The sequence below is a fragment of the Sporobolomyces salmoneus genome (assembly GCF_050403485.1).
Source record: "Sporobolomyces salmoneus JCM6883 DNA, S_salmoneus_JCM6883_v1_ctg32, whole genome shotgun sequence".
NCBI classification, from domain to species: domain Eukaryota; kingdom Fungi; phylum Basidiomycota; class Microbotryomycetes; order Sporidiobolales; family Sporidiobolaceae; genus Sporobolomyces; species Sporobolomyces salmoneus.
In genome coordinates, this window is record NW_027481131.1 from 87,282 (window position 1) to 110,043 (window position 22,762).

Sequence of the window (22,762 nt, forward strand, 5' to 3'; positions counted from 1 at the left end):
AATTACTCCTTGTCGGCGTTATCCCTCTTCCATGCCTCGACCCAGCTTACTATCCGACTCACGTTCTCCTCCATCTGTTCTGGACTCTCGCTCTGCAACTCGACGACGATCTCTTCTGCGTACGAATCCCTCGCGTCGTTCAGTACGACCTCCATAATCTCTGCCGTGTTGTTCTCTTGAATCTTCGGTAGAGGGTAAGCTCTGAAGTATAGTGCATCCTGTCAGCACTTGGCACGATCGCAGAGTTCACGAAGAGAAGAAACTTACCGCTTCTCCAATCGAGACCATAGCTGCGAGTGATCACAACGAAGAACGACGACGAGGTCGATCCACCGTTCGGGGAAAATATCACAAGTGTGCCAATCTAGCACTTTCGCTCCCGCTTGTTGAACGATCTCTAGCTCGTCGAGTAGCTACAGCGCACAACGACCGTGTTAGCGCCTTTAAGAGCAGACAGAAAGAGGAGGGAGAATTTAGCTAACCTTGTCCTCATCGACGTCCCAACTCTGCCACTCCTCGTTGTAGCCCGAATGACACCCTTTGTCCTTGACAAAATCTCCAACGTTCACGTGCTGCCAAGTAGCGGCCGAAGTCGAAGGATTCGATTGAAGTTGTTCAACGACTTGAGCGGCATGGGTTGTCTTGCCCGTACCGGGTGTTCTACTCGGTCAAACGTACAATCAGCCTCTAGAGATCTCAGACTAGGTGGAAAGAGCTCAACTAACCCCGTAATAAGGATATTGGGCCAACTTCTTCCCATCTTTGATCAAGTCTTCTAGCAGGCCGGAGACGAATCGAGGTGCAATGAGAGTGAGTGTAGAGGTGTCTTGTGAGCTTGAAGATTCTACACGAGCTGACCGCGTGTACTGGATCGAGAATCAAAAGGGATGGAGAGTGAATTGTTCAGGGAAGACTCACTTTCGCGCATCACACTCTGAGCTCATCGTCGCGAGGAGAAGGATAAGAAAACAGGGATAAGATGCACAAGAGACAGTAAGCGGATACAAAAAAGCTATGCGAGAAGAACAAGGTGCGAAATTTGCTGAACCACCGTGAGGTTTTCAAACTCCAAGAACGTCGAGAGGCGTCTCGTTACCATGGGCCGAACCGAGGAACATTCCCTCCGAGATGGGATCACTAGCGCTGCAGAGACAGAAGAAGGAAAATCAGCTCGGGGTTTCTTCACGACGACGGCATACGAGAAAAACGTACTAATGCCAGGGCTGAAAGATCACGAGTTCGCAAAGAGGGGTGGGAATGAAGCGTGATGATCAGTGACTGAGCCAGGTTACTGCAAGAGGCAAAGAAGAGGACTCACTCGGACTTGACTGTTCGAGAGACCCTGAATGAGCCTGAAGTGAATCTCTCGCACTGATTGACCATCGTGCATCAAGCCCTCCGCCCTCGCATCGAGGGGCAGACGGAGCCTTCCCCTGTTCGCGACTCGTCCCATCAGTCGAGGGTCGTCGAGGTAAGCTGCGAGTCCAGCGATTTTCGCGTCGTAATGCGCTCCCGCTTCGGCCGAAGGAGGTTTCCTGCAGAACTCGACGGCGTCGGGAGCGTACAGGAGCCAGGAGAGATGAGAAGCGAAGAGGGGAGTGACGGCTTTGCGAGATGCGCTGACGAGGAGTTCGGGTTGGGGAGCATGTCGAGAGTTCAAGAGTCGGACGGCGTCGAGAAGAAGTAAGGGCTGCAACGTGCGATCGTAGAAGTCAGTCTTCAACGGAGGAAAACGAGACAGTAAAGAAAAGTTCAGGACTCACATCAAAAGACAAGGGATCGAAGGCGAGAGGAGGTGCGCCAGGACGAGTCATGAGAGTTGCAAATTCGGCACTCCAGCTTGGAGACTGGTCAGAGGGATATGGAGGGAAAGTGTAGCCGGGCGAGACCTTGTCCGAGTGGAAATCTTCAATCGGGTCTTGATACTTGCGAAGCTGCTCACGCTGATCGAATTGACGGTAGAAGAGCGGAGTCTGACGAACGAACCGTCGACCGACGAGTTCGGCAGCTGCGATCGAGTAGGACGAGTTGTAGGTGAGATAACCAGCCATCGCGAGGAGGGTAACGTTCGTCGCGGCGAGTTGAGCGTCCGAGTTTCGAAGTTCTTCGCCTCCAACCTTGAGGAGCCTCGAGACGGAATCGAATGCCGGGCGGATCAGTCGCTCGTAACGATCGACCTTTTCGAGCGCGTCGGGTCGATGAATCTTGTACTTTTGTCGGAGACGTTCGACGGCGAGCGGATCAAAGTTCCAAGTTCTTTCGGGAGTGAAGCCACAGTTGTGTGGGTTCTCGTCTTCGAAACAACCTTCTTCTCCACGAGCGACCTTTTCGTCGAGCCGTTCGAGGAAAGCGATGACTCCTCGAATTCGATTCATGTTTCGAAGTGTGACGGCGACGGTGCTGTGCTCCTCCTGACTCTTGTGTCCCGAGAAGAGCCGGTAGACCCATCCTGCTTTCACGAAAGCGAGCGGGCCTCGTTCAGGATCGGGAGAAGCCTCGCTATCGATTTCGCCGTGAGGGTGGTGAATTTTCGAGTCTTTCGTGTGCTCGTTGAGGGCGCCAGGGATCGATCCCCAGCTATCCTGGGTGATGTGAGCTCGATCGGTGACCTCCCACGGTAAAGTTCGTCGATCGAGAGCTCGAGAGTAAGGAATCGCTCCGAGTCGCCAAAGAAGTTCGAGCTTGCTGCGACGACCGTACCTCATCGCCTCCTGGAAAGATTCAGTCGAGTCGTATCGGAAACCAATCTGAGGTTCTTCGGGAGAATCGGGAGCGGCGGTCGGACGATGGTGGATCTCGGATTCTGCGGCAGCGGACAATCCATCCTCGGCGGCATCGAGAGGAACGAGGGCGACGCTGTTGTTCTTCCTGACGTCGTTGTTGTCGAGTAGGCGAGCCATGGGCATGACGACGTAACGCGACGCTGACTGACCTTCTCCGGCGATTGAAAGCGTCTTCACGATCGAGTACATCGCAGCTGGAGTGAAGAACGAGTTGCCGTCGAGAGGTAAGATCCATCGCGCATTCGGGAGCCTTCGTCCGTGTTGTAGAGCGAAATTGCGTCCTCCGTTCTGTCGAAACGAGAGAGCCGAGAGTTAGCAAAACCGAGGAACTACAATACCGCCCGAAAATAACTAACGTTGTTCATCGCGTAAAGATTCTTCTCGTGGTAAGTGAAGTCGAGAGCGCGGAGCCTTGCGAGAGTTTGAGACTTGCGGTGTTTCGCTTGAAGAGCCTTCGCTTCATCGCTATCCGCCTCTTCGAGGAGATCTGCCATTCTCTGTACTTCGTTCTCGAGCGCCTCCTCGGTCGTGACGGCCCTCCATTTATCTTGACCAAACTTTGGCTTGTAAGCCGGACCCGATCCAATTCCCCAGCCGAAAGCTCTGTCGACTCCGCCGTCCCATCTGAATTCTCGAAGTTGATACTCGTTCCAATCGAAGGGGATGATGAGGATTCGACTATCGGGGACCGAGTAGAGATGGAGTAGACCGATGATCGCTTTCACCATTTCGGGTTCCGAGATTCGGTTCAAAACGAAGTATTTGTCGACTCGGAGACCGCCCATCTGAGAGTGAGCTTCTTTCGCCTTGGTGCCGGATCCGTAGAGGTGAGAGTGATGAACGCCGTGAGGACCAAGCGGGGGAAGAACCGAGAAATCGGATTCGTGTTGGAGGAGGAATCGAAGGTTTCGAAGAGTTTGACCTGGAGAATGTCGAGGAGGGAGATCGTTGCCGAGAATTCGGTACAGAACGAGAGTATCGCGTTCAGGTTCGTCCGAGTGCTCGACCGGAGGGGGAAGAGCTTCATGGTCGACGAATTTGACGTTCGGAGCCGAGACGAAAACGCTTCGTCGTTTCTCTGCCTTGTCCTGGTTGGTCTTGTTCGTCACGACCGCAGACGATTTGCGGTTCCGACTGTCGATGCGGGGAGCGGGTTGTTTTAGGGGTTGAGAGACGACGAAACTTTGTATGTAGCGCCAAGGTGCCGTGATCCAGCTCTTCGACGGAGGTTTCTGACGACTGACAACTTGAGGATGGATAAAGGCACGACCTCCTCCTCCTCTCGACGGACGCTGCAGACGACTGCCAACAGAAGCGACTGGACGATGAATCTTGACATCTTGAGACGCTCCTCCTTGTCCATTCCGACGATTCAGAACGATGACGAGACCGACGACCAAAGCGACGATGAGCAAAGCCCTTCTCGGGTGTGCGAACCACTGCTTCGTGTTCCCCTGTCCCTTTTTGTCAGCCGTTTTCGCGGACCAGCTCATTCCCCTCGTGTGACGAAACTTTTCCTCTCGTTTCTTCTGTTCCCTTTCCTTCTCTTCCCGTTCTTTCTCCTTCTCCTTCTCTCGAGCTTGAGCGGCGAAACTCGTCCTGCGAATTGCCGTTCCGGCGTTTCCTGCGCTACTGCCGAGATTAGGACTGAGTGAAGGGCTGGCGTTGAGGGTAGGAGAAGGAGGGGCGCGACTCGGTGAGGAAGATCGACTGATCGAGGTCGGGAGTTCGGCAGCGTTGAGGGACGAATTTGAGGCGCGTCGGACGAGTCCGGTTGCGAGTCGACCGAGAGGATCCGTAAATGAGGCGAGTCGAGGAGAGGAAGGAGCGCTGTGCATGGGAGGAGAAGGCGCCAGGGTAGGACTCGCGCTTCCGAGGAAAGGACTTGGCATTGATCCGAGAACTGGTGATCCGACGGGAGAAGTCGAAAAGTAAGGAGACTGGGGAGTTGACGGAGAACCAGCGCTCGAAGGGTAAGAACGTCGGAGGCGAGGTGAAGGCGCGACTTGATCGGATTCGATCCCAATAGCGAGTCCTTGAGGTTCGTCTGAGGGTGCACTCGTCAAAATGAGAGACGGTCGACGTTTTGCCGTTGAATCATTCGACAAATCTTCACCCAACAAGATCGAGGAAGAACGGCTGTTGCTTCGCTCCATTGTAATCGACGGTTGCTCTCCTCTCCCTGGGCTCATCATGGGTAGACCTGCGAGTTCGATAGATGGTCAGCGGAACATGATTCACAGGGCGACGAACTTGACTTGAAACGAACCAGTTTCAAAACCTCGTCGCGAACGAATACTTCCACCGAGAGTACTACCCGGAGGTGTCGGATAGGCGGACGCGGCGACATCTCTTCTCTTTGCTGCTGCTACAGGTGGTAGGGAATCAATCACGACGAGGGGAGGAGAGGGAGGTGTCGAACGCGGAGGACTCGGGGGAAGTGTCGACCAGTGATGAGACGAGTCGGTGACGGGAGAAGCTGGAGGTACATATTGAGGCGAATGATAAGCTGGAGAACGTGGACTCGTGACATCTTGAGCTGGTTGAGAGAGTTGTCCTTCGCGAGTTAATCGAGGTGAACGTCGCGAGATTGTTCGTCCTTCTGCACCTTCGAGGTCTACACTGGGCTTGATAGAATGTCCCATCCTGCTCTACAGCTCGTGTCGAGACCGTGATCAGCTTGAAAGCGCGAAGGGAGATGAAGCGAGAAACACGCACCCCTGATCACCGGCTGATGACTGGACGGAGCTAGCGAGGCGCGCACGAAGTCCTTCTGCGTCCTCGAGTCGCTGGAAGTAGGCGTGAGGGTCGGAGTTGCGGTAGAGGCGAAGGCTCTCAGTTTTCGTTTTCGTTTTCGCGTCGGCGCGTCTCGAATCTTTTATTAGACGGTCCTATCGAACCCTTGGCGGGTGTTACTCTCGTAAGGACAGCTATTGTGTCAACGATGCGAGACAAGACAATTTTACAGTAAACAGATCTGACAAAAGAGTGTATCCTATTTATTTTTGCTCGACGGCTCCCTGTGTTCCTCCAACCATAGGAGATGCGGGTCCACCTAGCAGCTGACTCCTGACAAGGTGGTTGAACCTCGTTCCTTCCCTCGAGAGCTCGTCGTACGTTCCCTGCTCAGCAACTCTTCCTCCCTCCATGTATACAACAGTATCGGCCGTCTTCAAAGTCGATAACCTGGCGAGTTGAGGTGTATAGTCAGTAACCTGAGAGAACAAAGACACGAATTCGCTTACCGATGAGCAATGAGGATTGTGGTGAGTTGCTGGGTCGCGGAAATGTTTGAAATCGCCTGGTTAACAAGAGATTCACTCGCGGCGTCAAGCGCAGAAGTGGCCCTGAACAGAACGAGCGATCGAGTCAGCTCTTGATGTGACTTCTATGAGCAGGAGAGAGAAACGCACTCGTCTGCAACCAAAATTCTAGGCTTTTGAAGGAGAGCTCGAGCAATCGCTAGCCTCTGTCGCTGACCACCTGTTCAACAGCGAGTCCCGGTCAGTGAGTTGTTGGTCACATTCTATAGAGGTGACCTGTTCGAACGTACCAGATAATTGAGCGCCTCGAGCTCCAACCTGAGTTTCGAATCCTCGCGGAAGCGAATCGATGAAACCACAGTTTGCCAATCTCGCCGCTTCTTCGATTTCGGCTCTCGTAGCATCCGGTCGGCCATAAGCAACTACAAGAAGGCCAGAAAGTCATCAGTCTCTTTCTACAGTATTTAGGACCAAGAGAAGACGCACTGTTTTCAGCGATCGTAGTCGAGAAGAGGGCGGGATCTTGAGGGACAACTGCGATACGTTTCCTCCAACTCTCGGGAGTAAACGATCGAATATCGTCATCGCCGTAAAGGATTCGTCCGGATTGAGGATCGTAGTAACGAATCAAGAGGTTGGCGAGTGTCGATTTTCCAGATCCGGATCCTCCAGCAATCGAGGTGATTGTGCCTACCAGGTCGATCAAGTCAATCAGCAAGCGGTTCAGAGACAGGGATCTAGAATGGCTACACTCACCCGGCTCAATCGTCAAGTTGACGCCCTTGAGGATCTCCGTGTTGGGGCGAGAAGGGTAAGCGAAACGAACGTTGTCAAAGATGAGTCGACGAGGAGGGGTCGTGACCGGAAGAGGGCGACCGACACCGAGGTTGACGGTGAGGGGCCGTGCATCGAGGAGTTCGAAAATTCGCGACGAAGCACCAACTCCTTTCATGATCGTTCCGAAGAAGCTCGTCAAGCCAAAGAGGGACGATCCGATGCTGTAGAGAAGATGATGTTAGATTCGGAAGATTCTGACATTCATCTTTGAAACCCACTAGAAAGTGTAAACCATCAACGAGGTCAAATCACTGACGAAGCAATATCAATCAGTCTGGAGACGATCGGGGAGAACGTCGAATGACTCACCCGACAGTGATTTCGCCACGAGCGACGAGCGATCCACCATAGGTCAGGAGAGCGATCAAAGTCATGTTCCCGGCGAATCCAGCACCTCCAAAGAACAATCCTAGACGTAGAAGCGGTCAGTCAAGGTGTCAGATACGTTTGCAGAGTCATACAGCAGCTCACCTGAAGCCCAAGCCTCGGTCTTCGCCAACGAGAAGATCTTGTCAACCTTGTTCCTGAACGCTTTTGTTTCCGTGGGTTCGACAGCGTTGAACGCTTGAACGGTTCTGATTGCTCCAAGTCTTTCTTCCGAGACTGCGACCATATCTCCAACGGCTTTCTGAGTTTGACGAGAGAGCTTCTTGAGGAATCGTCCATAGAAAACGGCGGCGATCGAAATCGGGGGAACTGTTGATTGCAAGGGTCAGTTTGGACGATCTTGAGTAGAAGAGAGACGAAACGTACCAATGAGGAGCATAACAGCGGTTACTTTCGTAGAGATGTACAACATCGCTCCAATTCCTACAGTCGCCGTGACTAAAGCCCTCAAACCTTCACTCAATTCTCGGGTAAGACTCTCTCCGACAATTCCAGCATCTGATCCCAATCTCGAAATGATGTCTCCGGTCGAACGAACTCCAGTCTTTTTGACCGGGATGAGCTCAGTCGAGTTTGCGGCATTCGAGGAGGATTTTTCGGTGCTTTGTTGGGGTACGGGTTCGTTCGGGTTCACTGACTTGACTTGTTTCGTCGATGCACCTTGAAGATCGTGCCAGCCAATGTCCTGCGAGGAAGAACTTGTTATGTCGCGCTTGAACGGAGAATTCGAGGGATAAGGAAGAGACTTACCTGTCTGAGAACGTTCGTGTAAGCAGCTTCCCTCAACCTCGCGACGATACGTTGACCAGAGATCCTCATGAGGATCGTTCTGCCCATGTTTGCGGCGGCTCCGAGTGCGAAGAAGACGGCGAGAAGAGTTGCAGCGGTAGGAACTGAGACGGGTAGACTTGATGCGTTTCCTGAAAAGAGATCGATAATTCGACCGATACCGAAGGGGATAGACAGAGAGACCGTTGATGATACACATAGCTGTTCAACATCCGAAAAAGACAGAGAGTGAGCCGAGTACGAGAGGAAGAATGGGAGAAAAATGAGAATTCTCCTTACGAGACCGATCGCGATTCCGATCGTTTTACGCTCCGGCTTCGCGAGCACCATTAACCGTTTCACTTCGCCAATCTTGATCTTTTCCTTCTTCTTGTCTGCCGCTGCATCTGATGCATCATCCTCGATCAACCGAGATTCCGACTTGACTGCTACTTCCTTCTGAGTCTCTGTTGTTGATGGTGCTGATGTAGATGCTGTTCGTATCCGTTGCGCTAGTCCAGCGAAGGGAGAAGCGCGAGAGATCGGAAGATGAGATGAAACTCGATTTGTCGCGAAAGGCTGGGGGCGAGGGGTCGAGTGAGGGTAGCTGAGAGGGGTAGAGGTGTGTACTGATCTACTTGTCGCTGGGATTGACCAGGGTAGCGGGGTCCGCGTTACGCCTCTGTTTGATGATCTCGGTACATTCACCTCGAGAACCGTCGTGCCGATCAGGCGAAGCCGCGTGGGAGCTGACATCTGACTCAGTATTGAGGTCAGAGTCGAGGTGCTGGAAGAATTGGAGGCGAAAGTGAGAGAGTGTTCAGGAAGCGATTTCAAGCTCCGTCCTCAGAGGACGTCAGCATTCGCACTTTTCGAAGTCGCACATATTTGACTGTTTCTGCCGCGAAGTGGCAGTCAACTTGACACCGTAATTGTTCCCCGACGCGAGGGTCTGGGAACCCTTAGCAGAAGCAGGGTCGAGCTGTAAGTTCTTTCGCGAAACCTGCGAAATTCTCTGAGCCCCTTACTACCTCAGGTATCTCGTTCCTCTCGGTATTCTGGATCTCTCCCAATGTACCTCTGTCACTCCGCAGGATCTGCCGTAGCGCTTCTTGTTCCGGTTTCACAGAGTATTCACAGCTTCAACTTGGCCACTCAATTCGCTCACAGCCGGTCGGACGAACCCTCGGGCAAGATTTTCTCCTCCAAGAACTTCGTCCAATCGTCGTTGGAGAAGCTCGACGAGATCGATGGCTCAGGCAGACCACTATTGGCGACAGAAGAGGCAAGAGGCATGAGTTATCGATCTGTGCTCTCGTTCTCCAGTCCAAGATCTGAAGCTCGGACGAGGGAGGGGGACTTACTCGAGGAACACAGTAGGAGTGACATGGACTGCCCTGAAACGATGGTACTTGACTTGGAGCTTCAAGAGATCGGTGGCCTGTTCGCACAAGGAGAAAAGACCGCTGAGCGTCTTCCTTGATTGATAGCTAGCGGAGAGCAAGATTGCTACGTACAGGAGAACCCGAATTGCCTTTGCCCGTACTGATGTTCTTCAAGAGTGTCGATTTGTCGATTTCTGGAATCGTCGAAGCGGCGAGATCCGCAAGTCGAGCTCGAGTAGCCGCCGGTGATTCGTTGGCAGTAGGTTCGTCGAAGTACTCCTTAGTATGACACGTCGATTCGTGCGTGAGAAGGTTTGATGAAGGTTGTGGAAGATGAGAAAGCGGGATCAAACAAAAGCATCAGCATTTTTAAAGTTCACGGCCGCACTTGCGATGGAGGACCCGGCTCTCACCTCTTGTCTGTCCATGAGCTCGAAGAAGAACTTTTGCCATTGCTCGACAACGTCTTGATCGGCGAACGACTTGTTAGAGCCTTCTGCGAGAGTTTTCGATACTCCCAACGCAGCTTCGTGCACGAGGGTTGACGAAGCGTGCCAAGGCTGAGGGACTGTTTTGATTTGTCGAGTTAGCTGCGTCGTAATCGCGAAAAGGGCAGAGAGATAGAGCTCACCCTGGGCGATAACGATATTGAGATGCTTGCGAAATTCTTCATTGTTCCTGATGAGCGGAATCAAATACTTTCGCACTCCGTCTAGCTGCTTCTTCGAGAATGGGCAAACGAGATCTATTGACAAATATGAGGAACGGTCAGTCGCTCACTGCAGAGAGGAGCAGCATGAGATCATCCTTGTGGAGCTCACCGAGGAAGAGTTCGAGAGAATGAGATGCGGTAGGGGAGCCGATCAGATGGGTTCGGAATTGAGGTGCGAGCATGTTTGATGGATTCTGGAGTGAGGAAGAGGAGGAAGAGAGTGACAGTCAGAAGTTCGAGAGTTTCGAACGTTTGCTCCGACATCGCGACATCGACCTCGGATCATCTCTGTTGAGGTTACTCGATGTCATCTAGACTACCACTATCTACTCTGCCGCTATCTCAATTCATTCCTACCTCGTCCACGACCTCTCCTTCGAAACGTTCAACGCCTCTTCGACAATCGGCACTCTCCATGTCCCTCCTGCCCTCTCCCTTTCTCGCTTCGACTACGCCTAGAACAGCAACTACATCAGGACCTCTCTCGACCTTGTACGAACGAACTGGAGCGAGAGGTGGAGTCGGAGAAGGGAGTCCAAGATCAACGCGAAGCAGGAACCCCTCTTCAAGATTGATCGATCAGGAGGAACAGCAGGAACAGCTAGAAGGGGACGAGACATCAGTCACTACGACACCGAAGCGGTTACTGGACCTGTTTGTCCAGAGTGCCGAGAAAGGTTCTCCTTCGAAAACCTCTGAACGCGCGTCTTCCGCTCGTAAGGAGGAAGTAGTCGAGGAGACTGCTCCGGGTGAGTCTGTATCAACTTCTTCCATCGATACGGGACGCGACTGACGCGTTCACACTTCGGAACAGCGTGGGATTTCTACTTTGACGACAATGCGGATGCTACGTCGCTTCCACCCTCTCCGGAAGCTGAAGTCTCTACGATAGACGGCCTGGAAGAGGAAGAGGAAGCAATGGAAAGTGTACCCTTCAAGGAAAACGTTCAATTACCGCCTCGCCGATTCCGTTCGTCGACTGCGAACGAAACTGCCTCCGCTCCTCCCTCTCTACCTGGATCTATCAATCCCTCTCCGGCTCGCCCTCCTTCACCTCCTCGATTATCTCTCCCTTCTCCATCGACTGTGCCCACCTCATCAAACTCGAATCGGGTTGAGACCCCACCGAAAACTCCAGACGCTTTCCCTCATTCTCCTACGTATCCGACTTCGTATCCGCCTCTCAACGTGAACCCGGAAGTCGAACTCGGAGGTCTCGATGGCTTCTCGGAAGGAGGAATCGGATCATTCGAGAAGCATTCGGAGGCAGAGACGCTGAATGGACTCGGATTTGGGCTAGAGAGTGAATTATACGAGGGTGGCATGCATGGACATAGGAAAGGGAAGAAGAGGTTGAGCGACGAGATGAGTGAGGAACGAGGCGCAGACAGAGGGAAAGAGAAACGTCTTAAACCGGAGGACACGCAGAGTCAGTGAACTAGCGAATCCGTTTTCACGCTATACCCATCAAGTTCTTCATTATTTTATTCATACCCAATCCCCCTGCTTGCTTGCTTGTTCTTTGCACTCTTTCTATCGTTCCAACCTGTTATCAAAATTTGCAGACTCTTCTCTCTTTTCTTTCTTTCTCGCAAACTTGCTGGCAACTGCTCGAGCCAGGTGGACTACAAGCGACTTCGTACATAACGGTCGTCCCTGCACAGCGAGGGAACCACTGGAAGCGCTGGCGTTCGAGCGAACGAGCATCAAGGGTCAATTTTGATCCTGTGCGTTTAAGTTTGCGACCGCCAAACGTTAATTGCTTCTATGGTCTAGTGGTATGACAGTACCTTTACAACCTGTAAAGCGGCATTGGTCCTGAGTTCGATCCTCAGTGGAAGCAACTTTTTGGCTTCTGAAGAGCCGGCGACGACTTTGCCTTTGCGCAGCAGAGTGACTCGCTTTCGAGTAAATCTGTCTTTTTGCCGATGCCGCCAATGCTCGACCAAGCGTCAATCCAAGTTTGTTCGGTTTCCGGCTTCCGTCGAGGGAAAAGTAGACCATCCTTCTTGCTCAGCTCGCGCGCGGGCATACGTAGCGAAGCAAAAGAATATGCACCTCTGTCATGAGCACACGAGACCCGAAGTCGCTTCGGGCCTGGTGTGCGACGGCAAAAGGTGAATGCTGACAGAGGGACTCGAACCCTCGCCTCTTTCGAGATCAGGAAGTACACCCCGAATGAATCGGGGAAGCGCTTGGTATAACACTTGAATCTGACGTCTTAGACCACTCGACCATGTCAGCGTACAAGCTATGATCAATTGACCCAACCAAGCGTATATCATTCGTTTGGGTAAGAGTCCGTCGTTTCGCTGTTCCCTTCTTTCGCTCTCTTCTCTGCCGCCGGGTACATATCGATAGATACACGGCAATCACTCGTTATAACGGAACACAGTTGAAGCGAACCGGGATTCCGCGAAGATTTCGGAGCTTGTCCTTGCTTTTTTTCCCTTCGACTGAAAACCCCGTTCTCGTTCCTCCTACCTCTTCCTTTCCCGCTACTTGCGCCTTTGGACTCCGAGTGCACGGGCAGAAGGTATGAACATCGAAGAGCTGTTCGCTAGGTGAGTTTCTCGGCTGATTGCGAGACTCAGAGCCGTCAAAACTGACAAGTATCACAAACTCACGCCTTTTGTCTGGCCCAGGTTCTGCAGGAGTGGGTGAGCCATGTGAAGACGAAGGGGAGAGATTGCAAAAGTGGACCAAAGGAAGAGGGGCCTTGGTGAGGTGAAGAGAGAGCATCCGTCAGGAACTTTGATTTATCGGAAATCCGACAGGACGATACGAGATCTTGAGCCTACGAGTTGCCGATAGAGGGTACGCCTACCCTGTCGCAATGAACAGACGACGAACAGAGAACGATAGACAGAGAACGCTGACAAAGCTCGGCTCCAGTTCATTCTCGCACAACTGTCCCTCGCGAGCCTGGGAGTTTGAACTTGGGTCGTGCAAGCTCTGTTCTGCTTGGAGCAGGGTCGATGTAGCACTCACTCTCTTGCCGACCCTGTCAGAAGGTCCAGCTACTCACACACACGCATCGAGCGCTCGAGAGATTTCCTTTCGCGACCCTCAAATCATCGTCAGACGAGCTTTCGCAAAGTCCCGCTGGGCACTCACATCTCTGAGGTAATGGGCCAATCCTGTCGCACAGGTGTACTGGCGCAGTAGGACATGGCTCGCGCTCGTCGCCCGACTCCATCGCATTTCTTCCTTTTCTTGCTGAGCTCTCAGTCTCAGTCTCTCCACGCTCCCGCCACTTCGAACGCTCTGCGAGAAGTCAACACAATGAACATCGAACCCTGCTACCGTCATGTTACAACAACATGCGAATAAACACGTAAGTCTGTACTCCTCTTCCTCTCGAATCTACCTCTTCCCGCAGACCTATCTATCTCAAGCCGAACCCCTCGCTACAATCACAAGAAGCCGAGTCAGCCCTTGTCTCTGAGTAGGAGATCGAGAACCTCACCTTTCATCCATAGCTCGAATCAGCAACCGTTCTAACCTCTCTTCCCCTCCGCTGTACTGCCACAGACACAGCTCATTGAAACAGGAATGACAAGTTGGTAACCTATCAGAGTCGACTCGTCCCATGCAAGTGATCTTGAGGCGAAGAGCGGTGATTCCCGTCGAAGGGATCCGATCCGAGGAAGTGATGAACGCGAGTAACTGTTTCTGTCGTTTCGGGTTGAATCCGCGGAATACGTTCCAGAAGTTCCTGTTTTGCTCGCCCAGAACTCACGTGAGCTTCTGAGAACGACGGAACGTGAGAATGGACGAGCTCACGTGATGACTGGATCATCGTCGTAAAAACCGTGAAGGGTAGTCACGCTCTTGAGCGTTTCGATATCGAGAGGTTCGTCACTTCCTCGCACGATCAATTCGAGTTCTTCGCCTCGTAGTAAGGAGAGCGCGTTCCCTGAACAGACTTCGTTGAATCCAGCTGAGAACGCTTCGAATTGAGTCGAGATGGATTTGTTGAGCAGGAAATCGACGAGGAGAGCGACGTATTCTATTCGTGACGAAGAGAGTCAGTCTCGCGGAAGCAAGAAGAGACAACAGAGAGCGTACCTCGTCGATTCTCCCTCGTGACTGGTCGATCTTTCCCTCCCTCGCACAATTCAACCTCGATCAATTCACCGAAAACCTCATAAGTCCCAACGAACGAGCTACAAAACACTTCTTCGACGTCGTCCTGATCGTAGTCCAACAAGTGTTGTAGTCCTCTCGCGAGGGAAGGTCGGAATTGAGCTAGATCAGAGAGAGATGTGCAAGGTTCTCCGAGGAGTTTCTTGTAAGTAACCTGTGAACATCGCCTCCCGAATCAGTCTCTTCACACTGTCACCTCATTCGGGAAGACAACTCACGGTAGGTAACGGAATATCCAGAGTATCCGCATGATAACAACCCATTCCAACCACGGATCCTAGCAACCAATAATCTTCCTCGTCAACCATCCCGACACTGCCCGGATTGAACCAACTCAAGTTCGAGCCCGAGTCTTCGTCGTTATCGTCCGGGGTGAGGAACATTCCATAGGAGGGGGAGAAGAGTGAACGACAGAGGAGGAGAAACCATTCTTTCCGAAGTCCTCCCGCGTCGATTCCTTCTTCATCGGCGAATCTGATGCGGAGACTCTTGCGTAGGTTGGAACGATTCATCGAGATCTGAGCGCCAGAAACGTTTCAGTCGATCAAGTCGAGAGAGAGCAGAACGAGCGGCGAGTGACAACTAACCTGTTGTAAACTATCTTGCACCAGTCGATTCCTCCGAATATCGAGTACCAACAAAGGCATCTGTCTCTCGTCTTCTGCCGAGAAGAAGTTTCCGTCGAAACTTCGATACGAGTTGTTCCAATTCGATCTCATCGCTGCAGAGGCTTCATCCATCTATACGTCTCAAACAATCGAGAGAGTCAGTCCAAAGAGGAGGAAGGAATGAGAGCGAGAGATGATCAAACCAAACTAACGATTTGTCTCTGATTCTCAAACTCCAATAACCTCTTCTTCACTCCCAAACTCAACAGAAATGGGTACTGACAAAACCTAAACCTAAAGCATCCCTCGTCTCATCCCTCAGTTCTCGCTCGTACTCCGATAGGCTGAGAAACGACTCACTCTTTCCTCAAATTCTCAACCGACGTTGATTCTTCCGCTGCGCTTTCTTCCCAACTCAGAAAATCTGCTATCCACTCTTCCTCCCCTAGTGCATCTATCGCCGTAACGTAAAATTCACTAAGCTTGATCGAGCTCCCTCTCGAATCGGTTTTCGAATTTCTTGCGGCTAGATACAGACCCGCAAGTTTCGCTCCGGAGCGTAGTTGCCAGAGATCGGTAGGTGAGCTTGTTGGTGGACAAGAGAGGATCAGAGAGGAGAGGTGAGGGATCAGGAGTTGGATGTGCGAGAGGACAAGAGAGGACGGGTAGAGAGGAGAGGAAAGGTAGGAGATCAGGAGACGATGTTGTGAAGAGGAAACGTTCGAGACACTGCCATCGAGAGGATCGGATGAGCTTTATGGAGGTCAGGGAGGAGAAGCGGGAAGACTTACAGTCCGATGAATTTCGAAAACATTTCTCGTCGTTCGTCGAAATTCAGACTCGATGAGAACACGGGGGACTAGAATCGATAGTACGTCAAAGTCACCTCCAATGGATTAGATAGGAAATTGAGATACCTCTAGTATGGCTACGATCCAGTTCCCTTTGAGATCGCTCAGATTTTCGCCAGGTCGAATCAACAGTTCGTTGATCAAAGCTCGCAGCAGATCCATCTGAGCCGGTCTCGTCCGTATCCGATCGTAGAACGTTCTCAGGGTCTCGAATGATGGGCCACTCAGCGTGGAAGTAGGAGTTTCGGGGAGGAACGAATTGTCGAGAGTTTCGAGAGAGGAAAAAGTCGAGATTAGATCGTTTGTGATTGATTCGTCCTCTGCGAGCTGGTCTGGAGATACTGGCATCGAAGAAGAGTGGTCTGAGGTTCCGTTGAGCTCGAGGTGATGCAGCCTGAGGGCGAGCTGTTCGTCCGTTTTCGATTTGCGAGACGACCGTGCGACCATTCGATTCCGCTTTATGAGTCGGTTTCGCTTGCTCTACGAGCTACAGACTTCAGTCTACTGACTAGGACAACAAGGAACCGTCTCGGACTGACCCGTATTGACCCGTCTTCCTCCTCGAAGCTGATTTTCAACTTTACAAATCGAGCATTTAAACCTCTTCGATTCCCTCGGCCATTTGACTCTCGTATCGCAACAACAACAGTTTCCTTCCGTCATCAATATCGGACTTCCTTCCCTCGAATACCCATTACTGAGTCGACTCGAACTGAAACTCCGCGAAGAGGGAGGGGAGTTGAGTGACCCTTGAACGGAGGTGGACGTCGGGTGTTGACGATGGGTGGTGCGGTTGATCCTGATAGTAAGAAGGTTCCGCTACGAGCCCAGGGATTCGAGGAGGAGGAAGAGGAAGAGTTGGATCGAGGCGGTGTATAGAAGTTTGAGGAGGAAGAGGAAGGGTGACAAGGGTAAGCTAAGGGAGGTGATTCGCTTTCTCCTTGATCTTGCATCTGTCTATCGGATCGGCGGAAACCGAGTGAGTAGGATGGAGTCGAACGAGAATCAACTTCTCTCCCTAGGCCTCCTTTCGACAATTCACCTCGATCAAAGATGAAGTGGTCATTCCTCTTGCCCTTCTTTGCTGTGAGTACACTGAGCTATACCCTATCATTGCTCTCACTGAATCGATCGTCCCTCCATTAGTGTTTGATCGCGTCCTCGTTCGTAAGAGCGGCCGATCCTCCCTCCCTCTCCTCTCCCTCTCCCACGAGCTCCAGTACCTCGATCAGCGCCTCCGCCTCCGGATCCACATCAGCGAACTCGACCGCCTCCGCTACCGGTAACGCAACGACGACTCTCGCAACTTCCCTTTCACTTTCACTTTCCACTAGTCTCCTCACCTCCCAAGTCGTGACCGTCAGTTCCGGACGTACCCTCACACTCAACACGACGATCGCTTCAGTAGCGACACAAACCGTCGCGACGACGAGGAATCTGACGCAAATTACGCAGACTCCGACTCAGCTATTGTCGATTACGGCGTTTGCGCCTGGTCAGTCCGTGTCGGGAGTGAATTTGGGTCCGGGAGACGGCGAGTAACCAATTCCTGCCTTCTACTCGATTGGTCGTTGAGCTGATGGCTCGATCGATTCCTTCACAGGGTACGTCGCGGGAGCGGATAATCTGAAAATCGCAGCTGGTTCAGTCGTCGTTGCGGCTATTGTAGGCGCATTCGCTCTGTACTAATCGCATTTTACGTGAGTCCCACCTTTGATCGTCTCGAGACTGTATCGTAAGCTGATCAAGTCGAAACCTGCGGAAACTGTAGAATGTGAAACCTCCTTTCTTACGCTATCCCACCTTAATGGACACTCAGAATCTTCACGGACACTTTCGCCTTCGCCTTACTTCTACCTCTGGCCTTCATTTCATTGTCCCTCGACTCCTTACGCCTTATACAGCTTTCCTTTTTAACGCATCTTCTCTTTCTGTAGCAATTTCTGTCGTCTCCAATTTTACTCTGTTTCCATTCCACGCGATGCTGTTCGAAAGCTAGCCATTGAATGACTGGTTGAGCGCTCGTCGTCTGTCGTGCGATCAAGAGAATTACTCCGCCTTGCGAACGCCTGCTCGATTCTATTCTTCTTCTTCACTCAACCACCTCTCGCCACAAAGCATACAAACCCGTTCACAAACAAAAACCTCGGAGGTATCCGCTCAACTATCAGCACGATCGATCTACGGAGACATCGAAAAGATCGAGTTTGATTGATCAAACCTTCCCTCATCTTTCTTCTCCCGGACGACCCCCACTCCGAAGAACCACGAGGAGGAAGAAACCAAGATATCTGGCGACTCGTACCGGCGCAACCTCTCCAAGCCGAAATCAGCCCTCGCTACTACTTCTCCCATCTCTCTCATCGCCCAACTCTCCTCACTCGATGTCTTCCTCTCTCCTTCGCTCCCTCCTGCGTCCCTCCCCGCTGTCCCGCCCTCCTCTCTCCCGACCCTCCTCCTCCTCTTCATCAGCGCATCTCCTCCACCCGTCCACTCGCCAACGTCTAACGAACCTAACGTTCTACCTCTGCGCTCTCGTCTCGATCGCAACCGTCTCTCTCACGATGAGCGGGACCCTCGGAGGTGCGACAGGGAGGGGATTACCGTGTCCTGCGAGGAGTAGAGTCGGGGCTGGAGCTGAACCGGAGAGAGAGGAGGTTGTGACGGCTGGATCTGGGGGGAAGAACGTAGGAGCAGGAACAAAGAAGGGAAAGGGACGGTGGCTGGAGGATCCGGGAGCAGAGGGAAGGGAGGTTTGGAGAGCTGGAAAAGATGGGAGATTGGAGAAAGTTCAAGTTGGACCTCGGGGCTCAGGTACGACAACGAGGACAGATGGTGATGTACCGACACGGATAGCGAATCGAGTTAGGGAAGAAGAGAAACGGGATAAAGGAGAACGGATAGCGAAGAACGAGGGACAGAAGAAAGAGGGAGGAATCGCTTGGAGGAGTTGGGTTGGGTTGGGCGGGAATGAGCGAGGGACAACGGGAACGACGACTGGATCAGCACCAGGGGGTCGAGGGAGATTAGTTTGATAGATCAGCAATACATTTGAGCATTATTCGTCCCTTCCTCTCGCGAAGTCGTTCTGCGAGAGGACCCCAAGCGCCAAGCCGACTCCTCTCTCGTAAGCAGCTACGGAATTGAACGAGATGATGGGACCACAACCCATGAGCTAATTGCAGCACAACCCTCCCTTCGTCCTCGCTCATTGCTGTAGGGAAGCGTAATAATTCTTCAAACTAATCCTCTTCTGTTCCTCTGCTTGTTCCGTCGTCAACAACACATAATCTTTCTTCAATTCCCAGAATTCACCACCATTGTTTCCACCTTTGAACCCAAGTTCTTTGGCTCGAGCCGAGTCTTTGATGAGGACGGGTTCGACGACGAGGGAAGTTTTCACGCCGAAAACGGCGTCACTATCAACGATGCGGAAAAAGAAAGGGATGAGTGGGAGACCAAGTGGAGGGTGATGGGAGAGGAAGGAAAGGGATAGGGACGAACGATTTAAGGTAAGGATCGCCTTTGAAGTACAAGGCGGTGATCAATTGTTCGTAACCTTCGGCATTGAACATCCTGTCACGACGGAGAAGTGTGAGTGCTCAGTACAAGTGCGCAGAATCGTCCTCAGGTGCGAGAAGCCGGATATGGGGCAAGAGCGAAAGGGAAAAGAGACAAACATGTGTAGATGAGCCGGCCTACAAGTCAGACGCGGAATGGGAGAGAACAGAATTAGTGATGCAGTAATTGAGCATGATAAAACAGATGAGAGACTGACCTGAAAACATGACGGTTCAAAGACTTCAACAATTTTCCGACGGGTCCATCGTTGGGAATGGGATAGGGGGTAGGCAAGATCGCACGGTACTGCACGCAAATCGTCTTACTGTCAGTGCCTCCACCGTACTACTGATTCCAGAAAGGTAGAGCTCACCGAGTAGTAACCGTTCTCATCCGTGTGCAACCTCCCACGACAATCCGGTTCCGTCCTTCCCTCGTATTGCGTATCGTACAATCCATCGTCGTCCCTGAATTACACCGATCACAACAATGTCTCATCAGTATCCCCCGCTACTACAGGGAGAAGAGAGAATGAGGGTAGATGACTGACGTTTCCCAAGTTTCAATCGTACAATTCTTAATCGGTTTCCCCTCTAGATCCAATACTCTTCCCTGACAGAACATGTATTCCCCCTTCCCTTCACTCGCAATACTTTCCCCATTCTCTAACTGTCTCTCGTCCCATTCTCCCATTCTCAGTCAGCACGGACTGCACTCAAATCGCTCGGAGAGAGGAGAGGGGCAGAGATAGTGAGTGAGTGAACTCACGTCTTTCGCATCCTCCGTGAAGAAAGGTCCTAAAACAGTTCCTTCCGTAGCCCCTTCTTTAACCGGATGATTCATTGAGTCGACGAGGGCCGATAGGCCGAGAATATCGGATAAGAGGATGAATTCTTGTCGCAAAGGAGTACAGATTTGACCCGTTGCCGTGAGGAATTGGATCGCTGACCTACACGTGAGATCATCTCGTCATCAGTCAGGAGCGAGGAAGAGGAGAGACAGGAGGCAGAGGGGAAGGGACGTACATCCATTCTTCGGTAGTGAGAGAAGTTTCTCGTGCGAAATCGTGGATGTGATCTACGAGTTTCTTGAACAGGAACTTTTGTCTATCTCGCAATCGATCCGACGTCTGTTAGCTCGAGCTGGAAGAGAGGGAAAAGGAGACGTACCTCGGGTTTTGACACAAAGAGTTGATCGCATGAACGTTCTCCGTGATGTTCTCGGGGGAGAGATCAGTCAAATCAGGGAGGAGATCCTATTGAGCGCGTGTAGGTTCAGTAGAGAGCGGAGTGAGGGAGGGTAGCTGCCCCCACATCGCGAGAGCAGAGAAGAGGAAGAGTGAAGTGGGAGAGCTTACGAGATCGATATTAGGTGCACCATTCTTGATCGCTTCAGCTACAGCTTTCCCGACCTATATATCATTGCGGTGTGAGGAAAGCCGAGGTGAACCTAGTGCACGAGTGGAGAACGGAGAGGGAGTTTTGGTTAGCTTACCTTGGGAGCTGATTTAGGGGTCGATTCGTTGATCTGCTGCGTAGAGTCGGACATTCTGTATGATCGTAGGGAATGGGGGCAGGATCAGAAAGCGGAGAGAGGGGAGCTGCTTCAACAATTCTTCCGGAACTACATCTTCCTTCTTCTTCTCCATCTTCCTGAGTCCGATTCCCCCACTCTCTAGCTCCTACTGAACGATACTCTAGTTCTACTGCAAGAGCCGACCTTTGAACCCGTTATACCCCTCGAATCTCGTAGTTTCTCCCCACTCCTAATCAGCTCCTTTACCACCTCAGCCGCACGACAGACGATGTATCCCTTCACCTACACGGCCTTACCCGCCAAGGTCATCTTCGGCTATGGTACTTCTTCTCAAGTAGCTCAACAAGTCAAAGAACTCGGATGCGTAAGTTCTCCCTTTTCCTCTCTCTCCTCTAGAGTCTCCCCACTCTCGCTCGCTGACTGGATCCCGTTTTGATCATGCGCAGTCTAGAGCCCTCGTCTTGACTACTCCTCAGCAAGTCGCCGCAGGAGAGAAGATTAAAGAGTTTCTCGTAAGCTCAGCTCACTCTTTTTCGCAAAAAAATGCCTTTTCTTCGCGCGCAAGCTCACGTTTTTGCTTGATTCCTACTGTGTAGGGCGATCTTGCGGTTGGGATCTACACGAATGCGACGATGCATACTCCTATCAATGTCACGAACGATGCGTTGGCGAAAGCAAAGGAATTGAAAGTAGATTGTGTCGTGAGTCTCTTTATTCTCTGCACGCACGTGCCTGTTGCGTGGAGACTGATCCATGCGCGAGGGTGTAGGTGTCGGTAGGAGGTGGAAGTACGATCGGACTCGGAAAGGCATTGGCTCTCCACTCGGCGAAAGAAGGGAAAGAACACAAAATCAAACAAATCGTGATCCCCACCACTTGTGCGTCCTCCCTTCCCCCAATATCATGCTTCCACTCACCTTTCGTCTTCTCTTCAGATGCCGGTTCCGAAGCTACTCCGATCATCGGTCAAACCGAGAACGATTCCTCCGGCAACCCTTTGAAAACGACCCAAAAAACTCTCCTAGTCCTCCCCGAAACGATTCTCTACGACATCTCCCTAACTCTTTCCCTCCCCGCCTCGATGACCGTCACTTCCGGTCTGAACGCGATCGCTCACGCAGTCGAAGCTCTATGGGCTCCGAGTCCGAACCCAATCGTTTCGAGTTTGGCGCTTCAAGGAATCGAACATATCTCGAAGGCTTTACCGGTCGTTACGAAGGATTTGGAGAATAAAGACGCGAGGAGTGATCTTTTGTACGGTGCTTATTGTTGTGGAGCGGTTTTAGGCGCAGTCGGAATGAGTTTACATCATAAACTCGTTAGTGTCACTCCCCACTCCTCTCGTACTGCTGTTTGCTGATGCGCTCGTGAGGTGAGATAGTGTCACACCCTCGGAGGTTCATTCGGAATGCCCCATTCCGAAACTCACACGATCATCCTCCCTCACGCCGTCGCTTACAACGCTCCTTACGCCGAATCCGCGATTCAACAAATCCATAAATCCCTCTCGCTTCCCTCCTCGACGAGCGTCGCACAAGGTCTCTATGATCTTGCGAGAGAAGGAGGAGTCGCGGTTGGGTTGAAAGAGTTGGGATTCGAAGAGGAGGATTTGGAGAGAGCTGCGGAAATCGCCGTAAAGGCACCTTAGTGAGTTCCACACTCACTCACTCGCTAATCGTTCTCAGAGAGGGGATGGGCTCATCGATGTGTTGGGTGTGTTTGTGTGAATAGCCCGAACCCGGCACCGTTGGAGAAAGAGAAGATTTTGAAATTATTGACGGATGCTTATAACGGTACTAGACCCGAGTAAACCGCTTTACGACGACGACGCAAATTGAAATGAATATGTGTGCTCTGTCACAGGAGTCGATATGGAGACAGAGAGAGAGAGCAGCGCGTTGTCGAGAGAACTTCTGCTTGCG

The 22,762-nt window shown here is 52.0% G+C and overlaps 9 protein-coding genes across 9 annotated transcripts; 4 read left to right on the forward strand and 5 right to left on the reverse strand.

Annotated features, from left to right (window-relative positions):
* Positions 1-2: 2 nt before the first annotated feature.
* FAP7 (nucleoside-triphosphatase) lies at positions 3-760 on the reverse strand (the record flags this gene model as incomplete). Its single annotated transcript, XM_076632960.1, has 4 exons — positions 3-201; positions 268-413; positions 483-660; positions 726-760. The coding sequence occupies 4 exons, from the start codon at positions 758-760 to the stop codon at positions 3-5; spliced, it is 558 nt and encodes a 185-aa protein (XP_076487041.1).
* Positions 761-1,061: 301 nt separating this feature from the next.
* JCM6883_004082 (uncharacterized protein) lies at positions 1,062-5,428 on the reverse strand (the record flags this gene model as incomplete). Its single annotated transcript, XM_076632961.1, has 6 exons — positions 1,062-1,143; positions 1,213-1,223; positions 1,319-1,690; positions 1,764-3,071; positions 3,122-4,986; positions 5,053-5,428. The coding sequence occupies 6 exons, from the start codon at positions 5,426-5,428 to the stop codon at positions 1,062-1,064; spliced, it is 4,014 nt and encodes a 1,337-aa protein (XP_076487042.1).
* Positions 5,429-5,782: 354 nt separating this feature from the next.
* Positions 5,783-10,317, reverse strand: JCM6883_004083 (ABC transporter ATP-binding protein; the record flags this gene model as incomplete). Its single annotated transcript, XM_076632962.1, has 18 exons — positions 5,783-5,969; positions 6,029-6,130; positions 6,197-6,266; positions 6,337-6,468; positions 6,533-6,736; positions 6,803-7,044; positions 7,102-7,134; positions 7,193-7,292; positions 7,355-7,579; positions 7,637-7,955; positions 8,021-8,260; positions 8,339-8,532; positions 9,223-9,305; positions 9,403-9,479; positions 9,556-9,702; positions 9,837-9,991; positions 10,055-10,168; positions 10,245-10,317. The coding sequence occupies 18 exons, from the start codon at positions 10,315-10,317 to the stop codon at positions 5,783-5,785; spliced, it is 2,697 nt and encodes an 898-aa protein (XP_076487043.1).
* A 122-nt stretch (positions 10,318-10,439) lies between these two features.
* JCM6883_004084 (uncharacterized protein) lies at positions 10,440-11,572 on the forward strand (the record flags this gene model as incomplete). The annotated part of the gene is made up of 2 exons (XM_076632963.1): positions 10,440-10,884; positions 10,950-11,572. The coding sequence occupies 2 exons, from the start codon at positions 10,440-10,442 to the stop codon at positions 11,570-11,572; spliced, it is 1,068 nt and encodes a 355-aa protein (XP_076487044.1).
* A 1,951-nt stretch (positions 11,573-13,523) lies between these two features.
* Positions 13,524-16,190, reverse strand: HUL4 (putative E3 ubiquitin-protein ligase HUL4; the record flags this gene model as incomplete). Its single annotated transcript, XM_076632964.1, has 10 exons — positions 13,524-13,545; positions 13,605-13,853; positions 13,922-14,147; positions 14,207-14,438; positions 14,503-14,802; positions 14,872-15,024; positions 15,105-15,186; positions 15,253-15,621; positions 15,684-15,751; positions 15,810-16,190. 10 exons carry the CDS (start codon positions 16,188-16,190, stop codon positions 13,524-13,526), a joined length of 2,082 nt encoding a protein of 693 aa, XP_076487045.1.
* A 606-nt stretch (positions 16,191-16,796) lies between these two features.
* On the forward strand, positions 16,797-17,432 carry JCM6883_004086 (uncharacterized protein; the record flags this gene model as incomplete). Its single annotated transcript, XM_076632965.1, has 3 exons — positions 16,797-16,829; positions 16,890-17,238; positions 17,347-17,432. The coding sequence occupies 3 exons, from the start codon at positions 16,797-16,799 to the stop codon at positions 17,430-17,432; spliced, it is 468 nt and encodes a 155-aa protein (XP_076487046.1).
* Positions 17,433-18,127: 695 nt separating this feature from the next.
* Positions 18,128-18,778, forward strand: JCM6883_004087 (uncharacterized protein; the record flags this gene model as incomplete). Its single annotated transcript, XM_076632966.1, has 1 exon — positions 18,128-18,778. One exon carries the CDS (start codon positions 18,128-18,130, stop codon positions 18,776-18,778), a length of 651 nt encoding a protein of 216 aa, XP_076487047.1.
* A 173-nt stretch (positions 18,779-18,951) lies between these two features.
* Positions 18,952-20,852, reverse strand: JCM6883_004088 (intradiol ring-cleavage dioxygenase; the record flags this gene model as incomplete). Its single annotated transcript, XM_076632967.1, has 11 exons — positions 18,952-19,162; positions 19,248-19,319; positions 19,424-19,441; positions 19,522-19,610; positions 19,678-19,771; positions 19,855-19,973; positions 20,073-20,253; positions 20,330-20,410; positions 20,474-20,559; positions 20,662-20,715; positions 20,799-20,852. 11 exons carry the CDS (start codon positions 20,850-20,852, stop codon positions 18,952-18,954), a joined length of 1,059 nt encoding a protein of 352 aa, XP_076487048.1.
* Positions 20,853-21,108: 256 nt separating this feature from the next.
* On the forward strand, positions 21,109-22,650 carry JCM6883_004089 (maleylacetate reductase; the record flags this gene model as incomplete). The annotated part of the gene is made up of 7 exons (XM_076632968.1): positions 21,109-21,204; positions 21,287-21,352; positions 21,437-21,541; positions 21,610-21,718; positions 21,776-22,158; positions 22,222-22,487; positions 22,572-22,650. 7 exons carry the CDS (start codon positions 21,109-21,111, stop codon positions 22,648-22,650), a joined length of 1,104 nt encoding a protein of 367 aa, XP_076487049.1.
* Between the last annotated feature and the right edge of the window lie 112 nt (positions 22,651-22,762).